This window comes from Trachypithecus francoisi, unplaced genomic scaffold (assembly GCF_009764315.1).
Source record: "Trachypithecus francoisi isolate TF-2019V2 unplaced genomic scaffold, Tfra_2.0 Lachesis_group12, whole genome shotgun sequence".
NCBI classification, from domain to species: domain Eukaryota; kingdom Metazoa; phylum Chordata; class Mammalia; order Primates; family Cercopithecidae; genus Trachypithecus; species Trachypithecus francoisi.
In genome coordinates, this window is record NW_022681457.1 from 90,995,095 (window position 1) to 91,022,104 (window position 27,010).

Genomic DNA, 27,010 nt, shown 5'->3' on the forward strand with positions numbered 1-27,010 from the left:
TTAAAATATAAATTAACTTGAAGAAAATAGGCATTTTTATAATACAGAGCCCTCCTATCCAGACACATGTTTTTGTTCGCCTACTTTCGTTTTTCTAAATATAACAGCTCCATGGTTTTCTTCATATAGGTCACATACATTGCTTCACATGCATTGCTTGTTACCTTTATTCTTAAATAGGCAGGTCCTTTTTTCACTTCTCCTCCCACCCTGACCTCAGTGCCACATGCACAGGTGAAGCATGCTCTATTTTCCCTCCTCTCTATGGCTGAAACCTAGTGTTCCCTGTAAACATACAATCCCAGATTTTCCAGGACAAATGTAATTTCAAACATCATTTCCCTTGGCCCAGAAAATATGATCACAATAGCTAGAGTCCTTGGAAATTGCCTTTTTCAAATGATCAGAGCCAGAGTTGGGATCAGCAAAGGTTTAAATGTATCAGCCTCAGCATGGGGGATAATATTCCTGGGAACTGTTTGTGATCAGGCCAGGGACGGTGATCAGTGTGAGCTTCCTCTGGTTAATGTAACATTCTCCTCATTTCCCTAGACTTCCTTCAAGGTTTCATTGACCTACAGATGGCCCCAGAAAATAAGCAGGGAATTTAGGGAGTCCCAGGGCTTCCTCCCTCTGTTATCCAACCCTCGAGAGCCTGAACACTGAAGACCTGTGTTCTCCCTTTGCTAGTGGTGGGCAGAGTGGGGGGTGCCCGCTCTACAGAGTGCTCCCAGTGATATGAAGGGGACGTCGCCTTGAGTGGAAAGACAGCGGTGGTAGCAGGATGGGGGAGGGTCTGTATCTGCTACTGTACTGGAGAATGGGCACTAGTCATAGCTAGTCAAGCATCTCAGGACCATGGGGCAGCCTGGGAAGGGTATGCCAGAGTTGAGGGAGTCCAGGGCTGAAAGAGCTGACCCTGGATGAAGGAATGGGTCACAAAGGAGGCCGCTGGTGTTGCCTCTCAGAATGTACAAGGAGGTGGAGTCAATTCTTGTGCTACCAGGCTAGTGTAGGTCACATCATTGCTTGTTACCTTTGTTTTCAAATAGGCAGATACTTTATGGGGGAAGGAAGCTTCTGGATTGAATCAGGTCCTTACCCAAGGGAATAGGGTCTATTCCAGCCAAGTATATCCCTGACCCAGCCAGCGGCTTCAGTCTCCAAAAAGAGACTTCAGTCTCACATCAGAGACTAGAGAGGAAACCATGAACCAGAACAGAAGCCCAGTCCCTGGGCTGGGGCATACATCTTGAAGAAGGGTTAGCAGAAGAGGGAGATCCTAAAACTGAGTGAACCTATGGGTATGCTGGGCTTCTCACAAGCCCACCAGTTACTGGCCCTGTGCAGCCACACACACCTCACCCCACCAGTTTGTGGGAATGGACCTTCCCAATGTACCATCATGCTTAGCTGGGCTTGGCTCAGAATCTGGCTGTAAGAACCGAGCCCATGGGATCCGGGTCTTCAGTGTACCTGGCCAGGGTGAGATCACGCAGACTGAAGGGATGGCTCACAAAGGAGGCTCCCAGCATTTCCTATCAGGATGTCCAAGGAAGTAGTCAACACTTTCCCTGCCAGGCCAGTGTGAGTCACATCACTTGTTTCCTTTATGTCTAAATAGTCAGGTACTTTATAGGAGAAGGAAGTGTCTTTGGTGGCCCTGCCTAGTCTAAAGTAGACCCAAACCGAGCTAACCATTAGAATCACTCATAGGCCTTTTAAAGTATAGAATTCTTGACCTTGTCCCCCAAAATTCCAATTCAGTAGGTCCAAAATGGGGCCTAGGAATTGTAGTTCTAAAAGACTCCTAGATGATCTAGAGATTAGGTCATATTTCTGAACAACTAGTATGGAACACATACTGTATGCCAGTTCCTTGGGGGAAGTTTTGTGTCATTTCTGTGAGGTTTGGTCCCTTGAATTCCTCTCTTGAGTTCCTTTCTTGCATTCCTCTGGGCTAATGGGAAGACTTGAGCTCTTGGATTACATCATGCCAAGACACTTTTTTCCTAGCTAATACTTGTGTCATGCCAAGATACATGGGGTTGTGATGCATGTGGTGATATGTTGTGTTCATATGCTGTTGCTATTAAGTTGGCCAGGCTGCCATAACTCAGTTGTTATGATGATTGTAGTCTCCTAGGGTCCATGGGATGTTGACCTCCATGTTGGTATCCCATCAAGGAATGAGATGCATGGTCCAGTACTCTGACATTACAACTTGATGTTTTTCATTTAATTTAAATGCAGCAAAATGTGGAAGGGAGTGGGTACTATGTACTGGCCATTGCACTCAGCACCGGGCAAGTGATGAAGATGTTTCAAACATGGTTCTTACTCTCCAAGAGCTCATACTCCAGTGAGTAAGATAAGCATGTACTTTTATTTTGAAGCAGTCTCTGAATTATTGCAGCCATAGATGTGGTCACAAAGTGCTACCAGAATGTAGAGGAAGAAAAATTCATTCCAACTGGCAGAATTTCAGAAGTCTTCTTGGAAGATTGTAGCACAGGCAAAATTTCAGTCCAATCCAACCCAGGAATCTGTCCAAAACCAAACTGTGAACACAGCTTAATCCAAGGCCCAGTTCAAAGGCCTTATTCCTACAACTAAGAGTCCTGGTCCAAGGTATATTAGGACCACAGCTACCTGCGTGGAATAGGGACTAGGAAAACTGGCCAAGCTTTAGGAGTCTAATCCTGGGCTATGACCTCTACTTGTAGGGGGATGGGGTATCTCTGTCATTCTCACTTCAGCTTTCACCTTTGGGATCAAGCCAACAGGCTCTGTTTTCTCTGTAAAATGTGCAAAGCTGTGTGTATGCATTCTCCACTGTGCTCTGCCATGCCTGACTCAGAGAGCTATGGAGGCCAACACAGAGTTTCCCTAACCAGGGTCTGTTTTCATAGCTGCTGGCTCAAAAGCTGGAGCATGAAGTTCTGTCAATACCCCAACCCTGTTCTTTGAGCCTCTTGGTGAATTTGTCATCTTCCTTGAGCATATGTGCATTACTATCAGCCCTCAGTGACGTGGGTGTCCTCAGACTCTGTGGTCCTTGGGGAAGGCACTACATACCTTTTCTAGGATTTGGCTTTCTAAGAGAGCCTTGGGTTACCCCTCTTGTGTTGACTGGCCCTTCCTCTAGGCCTTATGTACAAGAGCAATCTTTTGGGGGACTCAGGGGAGGTGGATTCAGAGAAAAGGTTCCTGGCCCTAGGCTACCTGATCAACTCTCATCTTGCTCTGGGACTCAGATCAGACTCCCCCATGGTCTTACAGGGAGCTCTCCCAGGCTACCTGTAAACTCCCTTGGATTATTGTATTTCCCCTGGAGGAAAATCCAAATGTACTTCCTTGTGTTCATGGAGAACAACCAGCATGTATTCTTTTCCAGTCTTCAGTGGGTCGTGGTCTGAGGCATGAATGGACTCTGGCAGTTCTAGACTCCCTGAGTGAGGATGCTCTGATGAACAGGCTTAGAATGCATGATGAAGGTCTCTAACAGAGCTCAGGGGCTCAGGTGAAGAGGACAGGCCCTGGGTGCCTCAAAGACCCAGGGACCTGGGCCTATAGTCCTGAGAACATCCCCTGAGTTGTTGAAGATGTGGTCCACACCCTTTCTTGAATTCCTCTGGGCTAATGGGAAGGCTTGAGCTCTTGGATTACATCATGCCAAGATACTTTTTTCCTAGCTAATACCTGCGTCTGGCTGACCAGGTTAATAAGAGCAGCTGAAGCTAACCTTAGCTGGGCATAGAGACCAGCTGGGATCTACCCATGTAGCAAGGATAAGACCCTATGAGTATCACTCATAGGATCCTGGGGGCTAGGTGCAGGCAGCTGTGGGATCTCACAAGAGATAAGCACTTTTGAGTAGCCTTTGCTTGGGACATGGAAAGACTGGGTCATCTGGACTTCTCTCTGTTCCCCAACATGTCACAGTTCCTCAGAATCTCACAGTGAGACTCAGGACTGACAGAATATCCAACACTGAAGTGAAGAGCTGTTCAGTACCAGGTACCCCCGTGCAGCTGATAGTGCCTCTCCTTTCTAAGTGATCTGCCCACAGATCTGCTCACAGAAGGTGCCTCACCAGGTCGCAGTTGGCAGCCAAGCAGTCAGTCATTCCTGCAAATGGAGAGTTTTGTCAGAATCTTCTGGACTTGGAGTTACCTGTTCATTCCTTGAGGAGAGGAGGGACTGATAATCAAAGAGCAAATCTTTTGGCCTGGGGTCTTGCTGGATTGAGGGTGTGGTACGGGAGAAGTGGGGAGACACCACTTTTGCTGCCTTAGTAGGCTGGTTAAGACTAGGAGATACACCAAGCAGAAACATGCATGGAGACACCTATCAGCAGCAGAGTGAGGATGTCCCTCTTGTTTCAAATTCAGCCAAAATTGAATGTATACCTTCCCTGAGGCCAGCACGGTGCTGTGCTCCATGCCTTCACAAACTTCATTGCATTGAGTCTTCACAACAAAGCTGTAATTTAGAAGTTATTAATCCCATTTTTATATATGAGAGAAAGGACTCAATGATATAAAGTAACTGCCCTCTTCCTCCCTCCCAAATGTGTACAACTAATAAGTGAAAAATACATGCAAACCACCAATTTTTAGAAGGATTCATATTTGCTCCAACTTTGGCATGGTGGCTTGGTCTGGCTATATATATTTTCCAAAGAACTTATGGTCTGTTTTCAAGGTAAAAGCTAAGCCCCAGGAGTGTGGACTCAGCTTCTTCCCAGTAGCATAGGCAGGGGATCTTTTTCATGCTCTGTTCCATAAGGTATCAGAATCTTTCCTGTGAGTTGGGAACATGAGTTCCTTAGCCAGCTATTGAGGAATGCATGAAAATCCCAGTGCAGAGCCTGGCCTTGGGAAAGACCTCTAAACATCTCAATGAAGAGGGCCTTAAGGCCAGGGTAAGCACCCGGAATGGTTTGGCAAGGGCATTGCATTATTCCAGAGGTGTGGCAAGAATCAGTCATGGCCACAGACGAACTCCCGGCAGTGGGTAATTTCCAGAGGTTATGCTGATAAACAGTCATGTAATTTATACCAAGAACCTAGCCAACCTTTATAGGATACAGGTAACAGGGTTCAGCCATAGAGGGCAAGAACTTAGCAATCATCAGACCCCTACCAATGAGCTTCAGTTTAGGATTCCAGTTCCAGAGGGGACTGAGTTATGAATGAGGAACTTGAAGCAAAGCTAGTTTCATGAGTAGCTGCTACCATGAGTAGGGTGACAATATATCCCTGTTCGCTTGGGACAATCCCAGTTTACATCTTTTGTTCTAGGTAATTATTCATAGTGCCACCTTTCATTCTCAAAACTAGTTTGGGCACTATGTTATGTGGGCACCCTGATATGCCAAAGACTTCATGCCAAGAAAGGAATTGGGCCTCAGTGAATGATTTGAATGCCAAGAGGGATCTCTGAGTCAAAGGTCTATGAGGCTATATGTAGTGGTTTATTTTTTTTTTTCTTACTTGTCACTGACTTGAAACTCGGGCTCTGGGCCGGGCGCGGTGGCTCACGCCTGTAATCCCAGCACTTTGGGAGGCCGAGACGGGCGGATCACGAGGTCAGGAGATCGAGACCATCCTGGCTAATTCAGTGAAACCCTGTCTCTACTAAAAATACAGAAAAAATTAGCCAGGCATGGTGGCGGGCACCTGTAGTCCCAGCTACTTGGGAGGATGAGGCAGGAGAATGGCGTGAACCCAGGAGGCAGAGCTTGCAGAGAGCAGAGATCATGCCACTGCACTCTAGCCTGGGTGACAGAGAGAAACTCTGTCTCAAAAAAAAAAAAAAAAAAAGGAGCTCAAGCTCTATATGATTAACCCCTTCCTACCTCGCTCCCCCTCATCCCGTGCCACTCTTCCATGAAAACTCTTGCCTACCTCAATGCCTTTCCACTTACAGTTCACCATGTTGGAATGTCCCTCACAAGACTGGCTCCAGCTCATCATTCCTTAACTGTCACATTCCCAGAGAGACCATCTCTAACCACCTTATCCAGAAGAGCAATCTTTCACTTTTTATTTCCATCATACCCTTTTTTACAAGTGTGTTAGTCAACTTTTGCTGTGACATCAACAGCCCAAAACTCTCAATGACTTGCAACAATAAATATTTATTTATTACCCTTATCTCAAGAGGGCTGTAAGTCAGCTGCAGCTCTGCAGGGCTCTCCTGGGCTCCACATAACATCTCATTCTGGGACACAGGCTGAAGGACCACGTTGTGCCTAGAGCATGTTGTTCTCATGCCAGAAGGCAAAAGCTTCAGGGAACAGAGCCAAACTACCCAAGTACCTTTAAAACCTCTGCTTGGAAATGCGTATGTCATGTCCACCGACAATTCCGTGGGCTAAAGTAAATTGCAAGACTAAGCCCAAAGTCAGTGGGAATAGGGAAGAAAGCACCACCTCAAGAGACGTATAGCAAGGGCAAGGAGAGAACAAATGATTGTGAACAGTTAGTATGATCTACCGTAATAAGTGATGCTTATTTTATTTGTGGATTACCGGGCACCCTCACTAGACTATAAACTCCCTGAGGGCAGACCTGTATATGTCTGATTCGTTGTTGTACCAGTCATACAGCACATTCTTTGTATTATTTTCCTATTTTTGTTATAGTTATTAGTAGCAGTGTTATATTGCTGCTATTATATAAACAAAGCCAACACAGCTGGAGTGAAAGAGCATTTGGTTTGGAAGATGCTTGGCCACCCATGGTCTATGGCAGCAGGATTTTATTCCACAGCCCTCAAGCTAGTGTAGTTATAGCCAAGAGTGGCTGAGGCCCTGAGTGCAATGAGCCTGTCATATAGACTCTATCACTGCAGCTAGGAAGGACAAGTGGGGGAAGAGAGAACATTCTAGAAAAAATCACTGGGGCCTTGCACATTTGGAGAGCTGCAAGTAGTTTAATCTGACTGGAGTGTAGGGTGCAATCGGGGAGGCTGGGGAGAGTGGGAAAATAAAAATAAAAAAGATTGGCAAGGGCCTTAGGTCACTGAGAGTCTTTTGTACCCCTATGAGGAGTCTAGACTTTATCTTCTATGCAGCAGGGAGTCTTCAAGAAGTCCCAAGCAAGGATGTAACAGCAAAAGAATTTGTGATTTTCAAAATTGACCCTGGAGCCGATATGGAGGATGGATTCAAGATGAGTGAAATTTAAAATAGGACATGAGGTAGACTATGGCAGTAGGAAGAGGGCTTCCACTTAATAGGGATGTGATGAGGATGTGACAAGTACAAGAAATACTGAAGAGATAGAATCAACAGAAGTTAGTTACTGATTGAATATGAGAGCGAGGGAGAAGGAGTTGATATATTTTGCCTAGGCAACTGGGTATTGTCATTCGTGGAGATAAGGAATGAAGGAGGCTTAAGAAAATAGATAAAGAGTTCAATTTTGGGCATGCATTTGAAGTGTCAGTAGGATCTCCAGGAGGGATGTACACCAGACAGTTTTGCGTCAAGTCTGGAGTGTGGTAGGAGGCTTTGGGTTACTAGAATTTATTTTGGAGGCAGTGGCATAAAGGAAGCAAGAGTAGGGAGTGAGAGGAGCGCCTAGGGCAAACCCGTACCTGGGTGATGCAAGGGCTGAGTCATTTGTTAATGCCAGGGAACATTCCAGGTCCCAGAGAACCTTGGTTCCCTTGAGAACCAAGTTTGGGGAACGTTGGCCCCTGAGAACCAAGTTTGGAGAAGAAGACAAAAAGTTCAGTTGTGGACATGTTTTGTTTAAGTTGACTGACTCTCATGATTTTTAAAAGACTTTGTCATCCTCTTCAGTTCGTCTTGTGTTCCTTACTCCATCTATCACCCTGCTTCTACCTACCATGCTGCTCTCCCTTCTGTCCCTCACATGCACCAAGCTCATTCCCACCCCAGGGCCTTTGCCCTTGTCATTCTTTCCCCCTGTGGTGAACCTTCCTTAGAATGATTGATTCCTTATCATCAGGCCACAGTTCAAAGGCCACCTCCTCAAGCCATTCCTGCTGCCTTATTAAAAGCAACCCACCCCTATGCCATTCATTCTTTTTTTGTCACCTCTTAGAATGTAAACTTCAGAGGGTCAAAGGACTTGTTTATCCATCTTGGTGGCTGCTGATCCCATACCTAGAATAGTGGCAGGCACACAGCAGGTGCTCCATCACTCCATCAATACTTGAGCTAGGTGGAGACATTTCAAAGACCACTGGATACACAGGTCTGGCATTCAGAAGAAATGTCTTTCCTGCAGGCATGCATTTAGGAGTTATGTGGGGATGAGGTGCCCTAAAGAGGACAAGCAAGTGAGAAGATGACCCTGAAATGGATCCGTTCATGTTTCAAAAGGTAAAAGTCAGGTAGAGGGGAAAGCTTTCAAATGACTGCCAAGGGATGGTCAGAGCTAGAGGTGGAAAACCTGGAGAAGATGTTATGGAAGAACCAAAGTGTCTTAGGAATGCCCGTCTAATTTGTCTCAGAACACCTATGCTCAAATTCTACCTGTCCAAGGGGTAGAAACTGGGCAGAAAAAAAAAGAAACACAAAAACTTGAGTACAAGCCAGGTGTCTAAGACCAGAATGAGCAACATAGTGAGACCCCCTCCCCCTCCTGCACACACACATCTCTAAAAAAAATAAAAATAGTTAGCCAGGCATAGTGGCACATACCTATAGTCCCAGCGACTTGGGAAGCTGAGGTGGGAGGATCACTTTTAGCCCAGGAGTTCAGTATTACAGTGAGCTAGGATTGCACCACTGCACTGCAGCCTAAGATAGTGAGACCCCCATCTCTAAAAAATGTTTTAAAGAAAAAATAAATAACCTGGGCACAATGTATGGCTTTTGGACTGGATTATATCAAATATGAATCTAGGAGGACACGCATGTGCTCAGGAAATGCGCAGCCAGTATTGCCCATTTATCCTTCATACTCCTTTCGGAATGTGTGTGAGTTTCTAGACTGCATCCTCAGTACTCTCCTTAGAGAGAACGGAGCCTACAGTTAACTTAATCTTGTTTATGATAAGGATAAGCCCTACCCAGTAACTAGCTTCGCCCTGATGCAGGTGACCTTGAGAAACTCACACAGTGTCTTTGGAACTAACACAGTTAAATGATAACTTTCACCAAGCTCCAGTGCCAGATATGACATTAAGATGACTGAGACACAACTTTACATACATGGAGCTTCTGACCAGAAAGAGGTGAAAGAAATTTAAGGTTGAGTTTGTGAAGCCTCTGTTTCCAGCTCAACAATAGCTTAATCAGTAGAGCTGCCTCAGTTTACAGATCTAGATACATACACTGAAGCAAGAACAATCCGATTGGGCCACTTCTGCTTGGGTGAGCATTGCTGGAGAAAATTGCCCAGCCAGGCAAATTGGCACTGCTATAAATTCATGAACACCAATCTCAGTCAGGCTTACAACAGTACCTGGCAATCCATCTGTGTTTCTCAAGTCATTCTCTTCTCCATTTCTCCATGGAAACTACCCCAAACATTCACTACCCTCCTCGAACCTATGAATAGCCCCTTATCCTCACTTTACTCCACCTCACAGCCAACACTCTCAATTTTCAAATACTAAAGATGCCAAGCCTACAGACCAACACCCATCCTCACCCTTCCTCTATTCTTCCCACCTTTTATAATAGATTATCAATCCTTTCTCCCATCAAAAAACAATTCCCCTTTAAATTTCTAGCATAACTCCATTTATGCTTTAGATAAGGAACCTTTAAAGACTTTTAACAGAGCAGTGAGAAATGTATTTTTACCTTGTGACTTTGTATGCACTTGCACACAATTGCAATATACATTTCACAAACAGTACTTACCTTTACTACTTACATTGAACTCAGATATTTCCTATTCTCTTCCTTTATTAGCCCATTCTTGCATTGTTATAAAGAAATTCCTGAGGCTGGGTAATTTATAAAGAAAAGAGGTTGAATTTGGCTCACAGTTCTGCAGGTTGTACAGGCATGGCACCAAGATCTGCTCAACTCCTGATGAGGGCCTCAGGAAGCTTACAGTTATGGCAGAAGGCAAAGGAGAGCCAGTGTATCACAGGGAAAGAGTGGGAGCAAGATGGGGGAGGGGTGGGTGGTAGGTACTGCATTCTTTTAAATAACCAGATCTTACATGAACTACCAGAGCCAGGGTTCGCTTATAACCGACTGGATGATGCTAAGCCACTCATGAAGAATCTAACCCCTTTATCTAAATACCTCCCACCAGGCCCCATGTCCAACATTGAGGATTACATTTCAATGTGCTATTCAGAGGGGACAAATATCCAAACCATATCATTCTGCCCCTGGCCCCCCAAATCTCATGTCCTTTTCACCTTGTAAAATACAATTATCCCTTCCCAGTAGTCCCCCAAAGTCTTAACTTATTCCAGCATTAACCCAGAAGTCCTAAGTCTAAAGTCTCATCTGAAGATGAATTCCTTCCACCTATAAGCTGGTGAGATCAAAAGCAAGTTGTTTACTTCCTGGATACAATGGTGTACAGGCATTTGGCAAACATTCTAATTCCAAAAGGGAGAAATTGGCCAAAAGAAAGGGGTAACAGGCCCCACACAATTCTAAAACCCAGCAGGGCAGAGATTAAATCTTAAAGATCCAACATAATCCTGGACCCCATATCCCACATCCTGGGCACTCTGGTGCATGGGGTGAGCTCCCAAGGCCTTGGGCAGCTCTGTCTCTGTAGCTTTGCAGAGTGCAGTCCTTGAGGCTATTCTCATGAGTTGGACTTGAATACCTGATGCTTTTCCAGGCTCAGGATGCAAGCTTGCCATGACTCTACCATTTTGGAGTCTGGAGGTACTTCACTGGTGGGACTCTTTGTAGGGGTTCTAACCCCACATTGCCACTGCACACTGCCCTAGTAGAAGTTCTCTTTTAAGGCTTAGCCCCTGCAGCAGGCATCTGCCTGGGTACCCAGACTTTCTCATACATCCTCTGAAATCTATGGAGAAATTGCCAAGCCTTCTTCATGCTTGCATGCTATGCACCCACAGGCTTAACACCACATGGAAGCTGCCAAGGCTTTTGGAAGTTTACACTCTCCAGAGCAGCAGCCCAAGCTGTATCTGGAGCCCTTTGAGCTGTGCTTGCAGCTGGAGCAGCCAGGATGCAGGGAGTGATGTTCTGAGGCTGCACAGGACAGCAGTGCCCTAGGTCTAGTGTCTGAAATCATTCTTTCCTCCTGGGCCTCTGGGCCTATGATGGGAGAGGCTGCTGCAAAGATTTCTGAAGTGCTTTCAAGGCCTTTTTTCCATTGTCATGGACATTAGCACTTGGCTCCCTTTCAGTAATGCTAATCTCTCTAGCAAGTGGTTGCTCTACAGACTGCTTAGATTCTTTCTTTACCACAGGGCCAGGCTGCAAATTTGCCACATTTTTATGTTTTTCTTCTCTTCCAAATGTAAGTTCCAACTTTAAGTCATCCCTTTGCTCCTGTGTCTGATCATGGGCTGTTAGAAGCAGCCATGTTAATTCTTTTTTTTTTTTTTTGAGACAGAGTCTCACTCTGTCGCCCAGCCTGGAGTGCAGTGGCCGGATCTCAGCTCACTGCAAGCTCTGCCTCCCGGGTTCACACCATTCTCCTGCCTCAGCCTCCCGAGTAGCTGGGACTACAGGCGCCCGCCACCTCGCCCGGCTAGTTTTTTGTATTTTTTTAGTAGAGACGGGATTTCACCGGGTTAGCCAGGACGGTCTCGATCTCCTGACCTCGTGATCCCGTCTTGGCCTCCCAAAGTGCTGGGATTACAGGCTTGAGCCACCGCGCCCGGCGCCATGCTAATTCTTGAATGCTTCGCTGCTTAGAAATTTTTTCCATCAGATACCCTAGGTCATCACTCTTAAGTTCAAACTTGCAAAAAGCCCTAGGATATGGACTTAATGCAGCCAAGTTATTTGCTAGAGAGTAGCAAGGGTGACCTTAACACCAATTCCCAATAAGTTTCTCCTTTCCATCTGAGACCTGTTAGCCTGGCCTTCACTGTCCATATTTCTATCAGCATTTTGGTGACAACCATTTAAACAGTCTCTAAGAAATCACAAACTTTCCCTCATTTTCTTGTCTTCTTCTGAGACCTTCAAACTCTTTCAACCTATCCTTGTTACCCAGTTCCAAAGCTGCTTCCACATCATCAGGTATCTTATAGTAACATCCCACACCCCTTGTACCAATTTTCTGTGTTAGACCTTTCTTGTATTTCTGTAAATACTTGAGGCTGGGTAATTTATAAAGAAAAGAGGTTTGATTTGGCTCATGGTTCCGCAGGCTGTACAGGCATGACACCAACATCTGCTCAGCTCCTGGTGAGGATCTCAGGAGGCTTACAGTCATGGTAGAAGGCAAAAGGGAGTTAGTGTATCATATGGTGAAAGGGGGAGCAACGTAGGGTGGGGGCACCACACTCTTAAGAAACCAGATTTCATGTGAACTACCAGCACAGAAATTCATTTATCACCAAGGGGATGGCACTAAGCCATTCAAGAGGGATCTGCCCCCATGAGTCCCACCAGGCCCCACCTCGAACACTGGGGATTACATTTCAACCTGAGATTTGGAGGAGACAAAAAACCAAACTATACTTTTTGTTGTTTTTTGTTTGTTTTGTTTCTTAACATGAAATTTATGACCAGCTAATAATGGGTTGCAATCTACTGTTTAATACATTTAGCTATAAATTCTTCCTCACCTTTCACCTTTTCAAGAACCTTATGCTTCATATTCTTCCTCCTTCTGCTAACTCTTCAGCCACTTTCCTTCTGCAAGTTGCATTCCATCAACATTGAAATTTTCTCAGGATGCGCTCATCTAAAAAAAAAACAAAAACAAAAACACATATTGGCTGTGCGCAGTGGCTCAGGCCTGGAATCTCAGCACTTTGGGAGGCCAGGGCAGGCAGATCACGAGGTCAAAAGATCAAGACCATCCTGGCCAACTTGGTGAAACCCCATCTCTACTAAAAATACAAAAAAAAAAAAAATTAGCTGGGCGTGGTGGCGCACACCTGTAGTCCCAGCCACTCAGGAGGCTGAGACAGGAGAATCGCTTGAACCCAGGAGGTGGAGGTTACAGTGAGCCAAGATTGCGCCACTGCACTCCAGCATGGCAACAAAGTGAGACTCTGTCTCAGTAATAATAATAAATAAAAAGCATCTTTCTTCACACCCTCATCTCCTTGCGGGTTCTCTAAGTCTCTTTCATACCCAAACTTCTGTAGCAGGATGTCCATGTACCCTTGCTATGTTCGTTTCTCACCTCCCAGTACCCTGTTACTCCACTCCATTCTGACTTCTGAGTCCACTACGTCTCTGAAATTGCTCTCACCAAACTCACCAATGAGTCTCATGTTGCTGAAACCTAGTGGATCATTTTCAGCCAAGATGATACCTGGTGCTCAGCAGGCTGTCAAAACAGATGGCCCTTCCTCCTTCTGGAAACCTTCTTTCTTTATCTATATGACACCACTCTCCTGTGTTTCCTCCTACCTCTTGACTACTTGGTCCCTATCTGCCCTGCCAGCTTGTCTCCTTTCTCTCAAAAAGTTCCACACCATCTTTTTTTGTTTTGCCAACTCAATAGCTCTGTTGTTTTAAGTTTTTGTTTTCTAATAATATTACATGTTTTCTCACCTGTTTATTAGCCAACTTTATTTATTCTTTGTTGGTTGCCTCTTAACTTCCTTGGCCAATATTTCTAAGTTGAGTGTACATCTTTCTGTCAAATTCCAATTCTTTATAAATGAAGGATAGTAAATATTTAAATGTAGTAACTTGCACATATTTTCTCTCCATTCGTCTGTCATTATTCAGCTTTTGTTTATGGTGATTTTTGAAATCTAAAACCTTCCATTTCTGTAGTTTAAAATTTCCCTTATGATTTCTAATTTTAGTGTAATAATAATAAAGTCCTTCCTTACCTCCGACATTATACAAATATTCCTTATATTTTCTTCTAGGACTTCTCTATTGTACATGGAATGAAGTGTGAATCTAATCCTGTCAGTAACTGGCTAGCCATTTGTTCTAGCGTCATGCATTGATCAATCAACCCTCTCTCTGCTAATCTGAAAAGCCCCCTTCATCATGTATTTTTGTTTCCTTTTCTGGACTTTCTTTTACAGCTCTGTTGATCTCTCTTTTGAAGTCAATATAGTATAAATTATTATAAATTATATTATTACAGCTTTATAATATGTTTTAGTATTTAATATCTGGGTTGGCAACCCCTTCCTCCACTGGGAGGAAGTAGGCGTCATGGTTGAGAGCTTGGGCTCTGGTACTGGCCTGACTAGTTCATCTTCCCAGCTCTATCATCTGCAGTGATTGTATGACTGTGGGCAGGTTAACTTAACGTTTGGACTCATTGTCTGTCTCTGTGAAGTAGGTTAATAATAGTACCCATCTCAGAGGGTTGCTGTGAGAGTTAATGAGTTAAGATACAGGAAACTCTCAGAATGCCAACTAGCACCTTATATGCTGTTATTCCTTATCTGTCTCAAAGAGAGCTTGGCTGTTTTCACCTATTTACCAACAGATGTATCTTGCAATGGTTTTAAGTTCCAGAAAAAAAAAAGACCTTGCCTGGAATTGTGTTAAATTTGTACCATGATTTAGGACACTTTTCATCTTAGTAATATGAATTTTTCACACAGGAACATAGTTTGTCTCTCCATTAAAACAATTTTTTTCTGCCTATCAGTACAGTTTTGTTGTTTTTGTTATATTGGTCATGTTGGCTTATTGTTGTAGGGCTGAATTAGATCTTCTAGCACTTTGCATGAAGGATTTTTTATACTGTAGGTGTGTCATTGTGTTGGTGGATATGATTGTGTATGTATCATACATATCATTGTTATGGGAGTATTATATCAAAATCAATTTAAATAACATGGCTATTACAAGTTTGTTTACAGTTTTGAAGCACTGGCCATGAAACTACCTACCCACTAAGTATTTTCCAGTTTCCTCATGTTTTTCCCTTCGTGCTAATTTTGGTAATTCAAATTTCTCTAGGAAATTCTCCATCTTATCTGTATTTCATATGTTATGTTTAGTATTGTTTTATAGTTGGTATCACCTTAGTGTTATTATAGCCTCCTATCTCTATGTACATTTATCTTTTCTATTTCTACTTATTGAGCAGACCAATCAGAAATTTGTAATGATCTCTTCAGAAGCCAATTTTTTTTCTGTTTTCATCTTTTCTGAGTTTGTTATCTCTTCTCTTCTTAATCATGTTCAGTTATTCTTTTGGTAACTTTTTAAGTATAAACACTAATTGCACTTATTTTATTTCTTTATTGTTTAATCATGAATAAAGCTATGAATTTTCTCCTTACTACAGCTTTGGTCTAGTATCATCATCATTATAAGAAGTCTGTTTTGACAGCTTTGTTTCCTCATTGAACTCAGGAACTTATTTGGAAAGAGTTTTAAGAATTTTAAAGTGATTATGGATTTTTCCTTGTTCTTTTCTTATTGATGTCTAGTTTATCTGTACTGTGAACAGAAAATGTGGCCCAACAGTTTTTGCATTGTGGTAGAATTTATGGGGATTTTCTTATAGCCTAATGTAAGGTCAATTTTGTAATAGTCCATGGGCATCTGTAAAGAAGGTTGCATTCCTTGTTTGAAGACTACACAGTTTCATATAATATACACACTCATAATATTTTCAGATCCTTTTTATCTTGATCTTGATTTCAGGTTAGTATATTTTATTTTGTCTCTTTTCATGCTTTGACAATAAAGTATTATAACGGTCATATCTTTATTTTGGAATGGGCTCATTATCCATGTTTTAAATATGATACTTGGTTTTTATTTTAGGTCTCTATCAAGACTATTGCAAACTCTCTTTGTTTGGTGACAACACCAAAAGAAAAACACAATAAAAGAGGGGTCTTCAACAAGCCCCTTTTATTTTCTACTCAAGCTCATGTCAAAAATAACCTAATGTTGGCCGGGCGCGGTGGCTCAAGCCTGTAATCCCAGCACTTTGGGAGGCCGAGACGGGCGGATCACGAGGTCAGGAGATCAAGACCATCCTGGCTAACACGGTGAAACCCCGTCTCTACTAAAAAATACAAAAAACTAGCCGGGCAAGGTGGCGGGCGCCTGTAGTCCCAGCTACTCGGGAGGCTGAGGCAGGAGAATGGCGTAAACCCGGGAGGCGGAGCTTGCAGTGAGCTGAGATCCGGCCACTGCCCTCCAGCCTGGGCGACAGAGCGAGACTCCGTCTCAAAAAAAATAAAAAAATAAAAATAACCTAATGTTACGCACAGTAATTACACATCTACTTGTTAATAAGTTTCCCACCTTTATTATTTGTCAACAATCTGAAACTTCTGACTTAAAAGTTTAGTCAAGGTCAAGATCCATGAGCACAGCCTGGTCACTACTCTGAAGGAGGAAGGTGCCTGATCTCTCTCTTTTAACCTGGGTGATTGATGGTGATGAGATCCAATTACAACTTTTTTTTAAATCCCTCATTTGAGACACTGAGGAGCAGGCTCTTCCTATTCTCTTACAGAAATATTACAATACAACATGCGTACATAATTTTCCAGAGCAACAAAGATTAGATCTTTGTAGAATAATGCACACTTCCTCTTCCTGCCCTTGTTGCAACAGGTCTGAGTACTCTCTTGAGATGGAAGACAGCTTTATAAGGCCACATTCTTGTTCTAAGAGTGTCAGTTTATCAGCCCTGTCTCCTTCCAGGTATAATAAGAAATGTCTCTTGGTAGCTGTCCAGAAAACTCTTGGCATAAGAAAAGGATCATCCAAGAGTCAGGTGTAATATAATATCCAAGGATCTGATATTAATATTAAAATTCCTTTTTTGTTGTTCACATTTGCCTCCACCAGTAGTTCTCAAACCCTGACTGCAATTTGGGATCACCTGGGGAACTTTTTAAAATCGGTGATGCCCTGAGCCCAGTCCACCAATTAAATAGGAATATTTGAGACTTGTATTGATAAATTACAACACTCTACTAATGTAAAGCCTGAGCTATCTTGGCCTATTCCTTTACTTTTGAGTATTCACAGTCACTTTCTCTTAGCTGTGTGTTTTGTCCCAAAGAGAGGGTTATATATTACTAGGAGATTAACCTGTATACATTTGTTGTCGTAAATGATGTTTTATCTTTTTAAAAGCATCTTATGTTACAACACCCCTACCCCATGCTTCCTTGTTGTTTCCTTTGAATTTCTTTTTTCCTCCCTAAACTGACTGCTTTGCTTTTTCCCCTTTGGTAATTTTGAAGATAAGCTATTTCATATTCTCTTACTAATTATACCTAACATCTTTAAAAGCATGCTCCAACCTATATTTCTCTAATTAACTACAGAAACTACAAAACAGGATTTCTCGCAAGATGAGCAAATTAGCATATCTCCTTGCTCCAACTTTACTCTTTGTGTCAGTATAATCTGGAATATTCTACCCTGAGGTTAGGCAGGAATAATGTCTTATATTTTCTCTTTCAAGGAATATTTGTCACACTTGCATTTCATTTTATAACTATGTTTACAGAAATTATTTAAATTCATCACCATATTGCTTTATTTGCTCATTGTCAATCTTTGTTTATGCTTTTTGTTAACCACAACTTTATCCTACTTGAGTTTGTTGTTTAAATTCATCTCTAGGTTGGATAGGAGACGTCTTTGAGTGGATGTGAATAGGACTTTTTTGAGGCCTTTGATATTTAAGAGCAGCTTTCTGTTGCCTCTGCTGTTTAACAGCTTGGCTCATTCATACCCTTTTCCACTGTAAATTATTTTGGGGCACATCTGTACTATGTCTAAGATAAATACATGAAGGGTTATGAAGGGTTACAGCACAGTGTTTTTCTCTGTTTTCCAGAGTTGACACAGGTATCCATCTATTAATATTTGTACAGACTTTGGTCAATCTATTGGTTGAGGTTTGGAGTGGGATGGGGTTATGAGGCCCACATGTTCATGTCACCTTCTTTCAGAATGGTTTCAACCATTAGGTACTCATTGATTCATTCAGCAAATATTGGTTGAGCACCTACGATGTGCCAGGCATTGTGGGAGCCACTAGGGAGTCAGCAGAATCAGATGAGATTTCTGCTCTCATGAAAGATATGTGTATGTGTTGGGGAGAGGGAGGGACTGACCATCAACAGCTAAACATGTAAACAAGATAATTTTAGAGAATGATAAGCAGAGCTATCATATATAGCTGCTCAAATTCCAAAATGGTGCCCCTGGAGCTTTGCAACATGGCAATCCTGGTAAAAGGTTCTAGAGAAAAAATAATACACTGATAGAGTGATGGAGAGGGGGAGAGGGGCAGGCCTTCTTAATTAAATACTCCTCTGCAGCAAATTTATTTGCTCACATACTCACAATACCTCTGACCATCTTCCCTCTGAAACTGTAGCACCTTTCTTTGTCTTCATCTGCCTTGGACTTGCTCAGCAGGCCCTGTGATTTGCCCCCTCTGTCTTCAAGGTCTTTGCCTTTCAGTTTTGATCCCTCATTATTTGCATTATGTTCCCAACTGAACTCCCACAAAGCTGGAGATAAGATAGCTGTGTGGGGGCATCCATGTCCAGCCTAGAGACCCCCAATTCAGTGCTAATGTAATATTTCAAGTTGACAGATGAATCTTCAGCAGATTCAAGGAACACCTTCTAAGACTCCACGGTCACATAGGCCCAGTGGGAAGTGTTATTATCATACTGAGAGACAGCACTGGGGAGTTAGTAAGAACTTGGTCTCTAGAATCAGGCTCATTGATTTGGCCTTGGCGCTACCATGTACTGGCCCTGCATTACTTAACCTCTGTGTGCCTCAGTGTATTCATCTTTAAATGGGGTTAATAACAATACCTACCTCGTAGCGTTATAGTGACAGTTACATTGATTAATTGATGAAAGTGCTTAGAATGGTGTCTACTCTTGGTAAACCCTCAATAATCTATAATAATAATTGCCATTAACTAGATCTTCCATTACCTAAAAGCTTTTCCATGTCCTTCTCTCCCCTTGGCTCGAATTCTTTCTATACTTAAAATATACATGGACTACAGGGATGAGACCGAATGCGTCTTAGGAACCAGGCTTACTTTGCTGAATTGCATACAAGGGCTTTCACAGCTGCAGACTGGAAAAGAAATACTTCATGCAGAAAAAAAGAGGGAGCTGGGCAGAGTCAGGGAGAATCAGGACTAAACTCATCACAAGGAGTCACCAATTTTTTTGTTTTATGTTTTTTTCCCCCTTTGGCAAACATGATTTTATTATTTTTCATCTTAGCATCATTACATTTAGTAAGTCTAATATTTTACTCACTTACATATCAATTTAATTAACACCAAACATCTATATAAATGTTATAAATGGACTTAAATGTTTATCCATATATGGAATTACCTTCTTCTTACTTGTATATATTAAAAGATGTTTAGAATGAACCTACAGCATTTTTGCAATCAGCAAAATTAAATGTTGTTTCATTTTGAATGCCTATGACCCTGATACAGTTTTTATTTGGGGACTCATGTCCAGTCTTTATCCATATATAAACAAATATTTAATAGCTGTAATCAAAAACATGCATATAATTTTATGATCTACTGCGTTATTTAAAATTATGTTTAACATTCTTTCTACAGGGTCATATTTATCACTTTAATGATTGCACTCAAACTGCATCACATTAAAGGCTGTAATTTACCTCACATTATTGGGCTGACATATAGTTTGTTCGCATTTTTCCTCTATAATAAAATTATGTCATTGTAAACATCTTTGGCTAGGTTGCTCTTTTTCTTTTGAATTAATTCCTAGAGATTACTGAGTCAGTCTTTGAGTAGTTTTGTGGCTCTGGTTAAGAACTTATATACTCCCTTCAAAAAGGATCATATCAGTTTTGCTCTGCAATTGGCAGTAAATGCATGTATCAGATTCCATGAAACCTCAACAATACTGGATCGTATATTTTTTTCTATTGAAATGGACTGTGTTGTCATATTAATTCTATTTTCTTTCATATGAATCCTCTAAGCACTCTCTTTACTCATCTTGGTGATGTTCTTAGATAAAGATTCTAATTCAATATTGATACTTTTCCTGTGTCATAGGCATTGCAATTTTTTTCCATTTTATTATTTTCTTTTATAATTTTGTGTTAGTATTTGTTTGTTTTCTCATTTATAGCACTTTCTTTGCCTATTCTTATTCCAGAGTCTGCTAGTAGTTGGCATGAAAATGGCTTAAAATAAGGGTTTTTAGAAGGGTGGACCCTTAGGGTGAAATAGGGGAGAGAGAACAGGACGTGGATGGGGATCATAATGGACGCTGTCACCTCCCTCCCCCAGTTTCTTCAGAAGCTTTGGTCTCTGAAAGATGGTGCTCCTGGCATCTCTTCAGCATAGTGTGGTATCTTGGGGTTGTCAGAATCCCATGGCACACCTATCATTTTCCCATCAAAAATGTTTGAAGGAGACACATGGTCCTGGACTGTCTCCACCCAGTTACCGCCTGGGAAATTAGCATCGCTGTGTCATTAAGCAGTGTCCTTTTCTTCTGCTGCAAACCCAGCTGAGAGAGGTCAGGGACTGTGACTCTACACTTAGGCTTGAGTTACGGCTTTGCCCCACCCAAGGGACCCAAAGCGTGAGGACACTGCCTAGGTGAGCGTGCTGACCAGGGGAGAGGGACCAAGAGAAGACCAGTTCTGCCATGTCTGCCTTTTGCCAAAGGGGCCCCTATCCATTGCTAAGTCCAGCATGGAGCCCAGCATGTCTCCTCGCCTGGAGCTCAGAACCCAGCCAGTCCAGCCCAACCCTGTGCCAGTCTTTCTTTCTATTGCTTTTTAGACTAAGATGTTCCCCCTGCCAGCCCTCAGTGGCTTAGGCAGAATGTTGGGGACGCTTACTGACCTCCACTGCTCTTCTCTTGCAGTCTCCTGCTTCTTCAACTTCACCAGCCCATCTGGGATTGTCCTGTCTCCCAACTACCCAGAGGACTATGGCAACCACCTCCACTGCGTCTGGCTCATCCTGGCCAGGCCTGAGAGCCGCATCCACCTGGCCTTCAACGACATTGACGTGGAGCCTCAGTTTGATTTCCTGGTCATCAAGGATGGGGCTACCGCTGAGGCGCCCGTCCTGGGCACCTTCTCAGGAAACCAGCTTCCCTCCTCCATCACAAGCAGTGGCCACGTGGCCCGTCTCGAGTTCCAGACTGACCACTCCACAGGGAAGAGGGGCTTCAACATCACCTTTACCAGTGAGTCCTCCCTCTGTCACCAGCTGGCCCTCCCTCTGAATGTCTGCCTCTGAAGATGATTGAAGGTGCTCCCATGGAGGGAGGAGGGGATGTGGATGGGGTAGTTCCCAGAGCATTGCAGGGCTGCAGTGCCAGGCATGGAGCTCCCAGCATGACCAAGAAAGGGCATAAAGCACTGGCTGCCAGGCAGGGTGCTCTTTTCTGGAAGTCCCTCTCTGAAGGGCATTTATCTCCCATAGTTGTGATATATAATGTAAAAGGAGCCTGGAACCTCATTTTTGCCCCAACCTTCTCCATCCTACAAGACCCAGCCAGAACTAGGGAGAGTCCAAGAGAAAGAAAGTCTCTATCATTCTCATTCATTCCTGATGCCCTCTCTGAGGTGCTCTCCCAAAACCCTGAATGCCTGCCTGCTGCTGACCTCTGCATTCCTGGCAGGGCTGCTCACTTTGCTTTGCCCAGTTCCCATTCCTATAGTCAAATCAGAATCACAGCTTTGGAGCAACACTTCTGTTGGGCTCCCAGACTTATTGGGGACAACTCTTAGGGAATTTCCTCATAGCCCCTCTCAGGGCCATCATCTGAAAGTTGCCACCTCCAGTTTCAATCCTGGGCACCTTCCCTAGAAGCAGCCTAAACTCTGCAGTGATTATTTTTATTTCTGTATCTCGTGGTTACAGAGGGGGTTGGGGGGCGGCAGAAGCTTGGAGACTAGAAATAGCAAGCCACCAAAGATAGCAAGAAGTGGTTATCAGGTCATAAGAAGCTATAAATCCAATGGACTTGGCTGATGACAGACAGTCAAGTGTGGCTGGAGGTGGGTCCATCTGAGCAATTAACTAGATCCTTTCCCAGAGGCTGCTTGTGAAGGGCAAGTCGCCAGTGCAAGCTGTGCCCCATGCCCACAAACACATACTGATCTCCCAACCCCCATTCCCACTCTTGGCATAAAGGCCTTGCCTCCGTTTTCCACCTATCTCTGGAGTCCGGTTGGACTGAAGACATTAGGTGCTACCTGGTGGGCCATTTGGGATCCCCAGCCAGGTAAAGCCCATTCCATACTCCTCACCACTCTTCTTTAGGACACAATGAACCTTCTCAGGGCATGTCTCCTCCAGGGGATTCCTGTTTCATCCCCTGTGGGCAGGAAGAAGCAGGGTGAGAGCCTAGTTCTGTCTTTCCTAACCTTCCTAGTCTAGTACTGACCATGCTGCTTCATACTACAAAGGGACGAGCATGCATTCCTTATCTTTATATCCCTCGGCCCAGCACAGGGCCTGGTGTGTGCTAAGGATCAACAAATGTTTACGGAATGGAAGGATCCATGAATGAGTAAATGCTTTTTCTTGCCCTGGCGGAGTGAAAAGAACAGGGATAAGAGGTATCCTGGGGAGCACACTTATCCAGGATGGTGAGGGCCGAGAACTCTAGGTTTGCAGCAGGTGTGGAAACTGAGCGGGAACTTGGGAGAGGAGGCAGCTGGTGGCCCAGGGGCTGAGCTTCATCTTGAGAGCAGCAGACTAATCTGAGGATAGCTCTTACTCGTATTTCTTTCCAAGGTTTCTCTACCATTGTAAAAATGATACACACCCAATATGTAAATACTCAAAAAACGGGACAGGTCAAAGGAGAGATGTTAACCACCACCCAAAATGCCCCCAGCCAGAAATGATCCTTGCCAACAATTGATGGATGCTTTTACAGGTATCAGATAGTTTTCATGCATTTATACAAATAGACAGTTGGATGGATTGATAGAAAGAATTTTTAAGAATCTGGGTCGCATCCTAGACCTGCTGAATTAGAATCACTAAAGGGATGGGGCCCCAGAATCTACATTTTTGGTAGGCTTCTGAGGCGATCTGGATGCAGTCAATGAAACAATCATCCATGGCCAAGTGTCAGGGAATTAGTGTAGTCTCTCCCACAGGACTTTAATCTCCTCCTACATCCCGACTGATGATCACTGAGGCTGAGATTGAATTTGCCCAGTGTCAGGGAGCTTGCCGCCTCAGACAGCTCTCTCCACAGCTAGCAGGCACTCCACAGCTAGCAGGCACATCTGTGTCCCTGTAACAAGGATCAGTGATCCTACCTCCACCCCTAGAACTCCTGGGAACAAGGCTAATTCTTCTTCCACATGGAACATAATGAACAACGATGACAGTAGCTGCCATTTATTGAGCGCCTACTATGGGCTGAACCTGGTGCTGAGTACTCAACAGTCATCACTGGAAGCCTCACAACAAAAGCTCCATAAAACAAGATCTACCCCTTTCACATGCCAGAAAACTGAGGTTTGGAAAGGTACACAGGGAGAAGTGGGTCCTTGACTCACAGCTTTTGCTCCCAGATGTTAGAAATAGCTCCATATTCCTGCTTTGTGCATTTGCATGTGTGTGTGTACATGCATGTGTGTGTTCATATGTGGGTGTGTGTATCTGTGCCTGCATGTGTATGACTGATGGGTTTGAAAGAAAAATGCCTGGACTTCTAGGCCCCAGGCATCACTTTTTTTTCCCACACCACATTTCTAAATGTCAGGGTGACTTCATGGTCATAGTTTTCAACGAAGAAAGGTTGGGAGACTCAAGTCTGGGCTGACCTAGGCGTTCAAATGGAAGGGTATTGGACACTCAGCTGAAGCCCTGCATGGGATCATCACAGTCATTTCCCCATCAGAGACTCCCTTACTTCATCTGCAATGGGAAGGGTCAGGTTTGCAGGCCTCTTGCCTCTAGCAAGATCGAACAGTCTCCAGGGTCACTGCTGTTTCTGAATGTGCAAGTGTTTCTATCACTAGGGAATTTCAGAGGCCTAGAAATTTTTTTTTCAAGTGGCCTATACCCATGCAGCCTTAGATCCTGGTCTCCACTAGAAAGTTGCCATCCTCAGAACAACAGGGGTGCAAATAGAGCCTGGCTTCAGAGACATTTAGTGAGAGAACTGTGACACCCCTGCTGGAGGAAGGCAGGGAATGTGCTTGGTAGAGACCGAGCAGGAAAGAGTATCTTCCCATGCAGAGGAGGGAAGAAGGAAGGGAACTCATCTTCAGTTAGCACTTACAGTCTGTCATGTGCTGCACCAAACACTCGCCACTCTCATATTCACATCAACTTTCATTTTATTTCTATCTCAGAATGACCCTGCAGGTGAAGGATGATCTCCATATTATCAATCAGGAAACTAAGGCTCATCAGGATTGCATAAGTTGTCCAGGACCATGTAACGAATAAGAGGCAAAGCACGATTAAATCTGCAGCGTTCTGACTCTGTCCTCTCTCCACTCTTTGCATTATCAATTGCCTGGGTAGAGTGAGAGGCAGCCCTGTCAATAGGCAAGGAAATAAAGGAAATAGCTTCAGACAGGGTTAATTCTAGGGCACCTCCTTTATGATGCTTAGAGTCTATTAGCATCACAGGATTGAGAGTCCGGCTCACCTCAGGCAGAAATGATCCCATAACTGTCTGAAGTTAGGGAAATGTGGAATGGATTTGACACTGAGGAGACAGATCAGCTCATTAACCACACTGAGCCTCAGTTTCTTCATTTGTAAAGTAGGGTAACAAGATCCACTTCATAGAATCCTTATATGGTGTAAGTGAGCTAACAGCAGAAACACTTAGCTTACTGCCTGATCTATAAATGTCCATTAGAATGCAGTGGTGGGATTAGGTGCTCGGGAAGGCAGGAAATCAGGTTTAATGAGCACCTGCTTGATGGCCAGGTCCTAGGATGTCTAGCTCTCCCTCCAACCTGGCAAGTTCTTGGGGAGGTGGTGGAGTTCTAGGGTTTACCATCCCAAGGAAGCTTGTTTTCTTTGAGGATTCTTCTCTACTCCAGCAGTGTCTGATCTTGTCCTTGAACTCCATCTACACAGCCTTCCGACACAATGAGTGCCCGGATCCTGGCGTTCCAGTAAATGGTAAACGGTTTGGGGACAGCCTCCAGCTGGGCAGCTCCATCTCCTTCCTCTGCGATGAAGGTTTCCTTGGGACTCAGGGCTCAGAGACCATCACCTGTGTCCTGAAGGAGGGCAGTGTGGTCTGGAACAGCGCTGTGCTGCGGTGTGAAGGTATGTGCCTGCAGGCTGGGGGCAGCAGCTGTTGTCAGCCAGAGAGGCTGGGGAGGGGGAACAAGAAGCCCAGGCCATGGTGGTTCCTTTCTGTATTTGTCCTTGCTCTTCTCCTGGGACTGAGGGCCACTCTCTCACCCTCATGATGGAATAACGGGGGCTTCATGAGGACACTGTGCACAGGAATTTAAATCATAAACAGAGATTAGAGAAAGAGCTCTGGACGTCAGGCATCAAAAGCACCTCTTCTTTCAAATGAGAACTCTCAATATCATGGCCATTAAGAGCCCTGTTTCCAGCTCCTGCCCAGGGGAGCTCCAGCAGCCCGAAGTAGCACTGGCAGTGCTGCGAGTTTTCGGGTCTTTCAAGGTGCCTACCACTCTTCCCTTCTCCACATGTTAATTTTCCCCAATTCCCTGGGATGTCTCCTAGTCTCGGCCTTTGTGCCTTATCAAATGCTAACTTGATATCCTCATGGTCAATCTCCAGGAGTCTCAGGGCCAACCAACTAGAAGAAACACAGCTTGCAGCAAGCACACGGCTTATGATGGCAGCTCCTCAGCCCTGCCTCGCTACACAAGACAGTTTTTGACTCAATTTGCAAGACCAGCCATCTGTTCCACCAAACTACAAACATTTAAAATACAGATAAAGCTTCTTGAGGCAGGAGTCAGATTAAATTTATGTACCAAGCACAGTGTACCAAGCATTTGTGCACCAGGCAAATTTGTGTGCCAAGCATTGTGTACCAACCATGGTGGCTGGCACAGAATAGGTACTTAATAAATATTTGTGAATAATGGATGAATAGTGAGTATCCCAAGGGCCCCTTGGGGAAACTGACAGTGTCCAAGGAGACGAAGGATGTGATTCTCTCCTTTTAGGAGGCAGAAACCTTCTTCCTCACATTTCATGTAATAGAAAGAGGATAGAGACTTAAGAGACCTCTTGGCTTACCCAATTCCTAAACTCAAATCTGGGCATCGTGGCCATGAACAGGAAGGACAGGAGAATGAATAAGGGAGTATGCCTGAGAGAGAGTATTACCCAGAGCTTACAGATGGGTGGGTGGAAGACGAAGAACCACTGAGAACACTGGAGGTGGCAAGGGGTCCAGGTGGGCATTTGAGTGAGAGGGGCCCAGGCTGGGATCCTGGCAATTCACTTTTCCCCTTGAGCCTTTGTATTTTCCAGCTGGAAAAAAAAGAGGGATAATGATAGTTATCAGATGTGTATGGAGTAGGCAGTCCTGGTATAAAGTAAGTCCTCATAAGCTGCGGCCTCACTGTCATGTACGCTCCATGAGGTTAGGGTGTCTTCCTCGGCCTCATATTCCCACAGCTGGCGTGTTGTTTGACACTTGGTAGATGCTCAATCAATACTGGTTGATGAATCACTGAATGAATGAATGAATGAATGGCCTTTTAAACTAGGCTAGAGCCTCCCTAATGAGAAGCATATACATGAAATGCCTCCAGAGCCCTGACTCTCACCAGACCGCCTGCTGTCTCCACCCTGCAACATATCATCCAAGCCACCCTCGGGAAGTGACTTGACCTCTCTGTGACTCAGCTGCCCCACTGTAAAATGCAGGTCGATAATGGGAACCCCCTTGC

At 44.0% G+C, this 27,010-nt stretch overlaps 1 protein-coding gene across 1 annotated transcript in view; it reads left to right on the forward strand.

The window, feature by feature from the left end:
* CSMD2 (CUB and Sushi multiple domains 2) overlaps window positions 1-27,010 on the forward strand; it is a 602,688-nt gene that overhangs the window by 359,212 nt on the left and 216,466 nt on the right. The window contains exons 14-15 of the mRNA XM_033228874.1: window positions 20,992-21,318; window positions 25,200-25,394. Coding sequence (XP_033084765.1) covers window positions 20,992-21,318; window positions 25,200-25,394 — 522 coding nt within the window. The remainder of the gene's footprint in view (window positions 1-20,991; window positions 21,319-25,199; window positions 25,395-27,010) is intronic.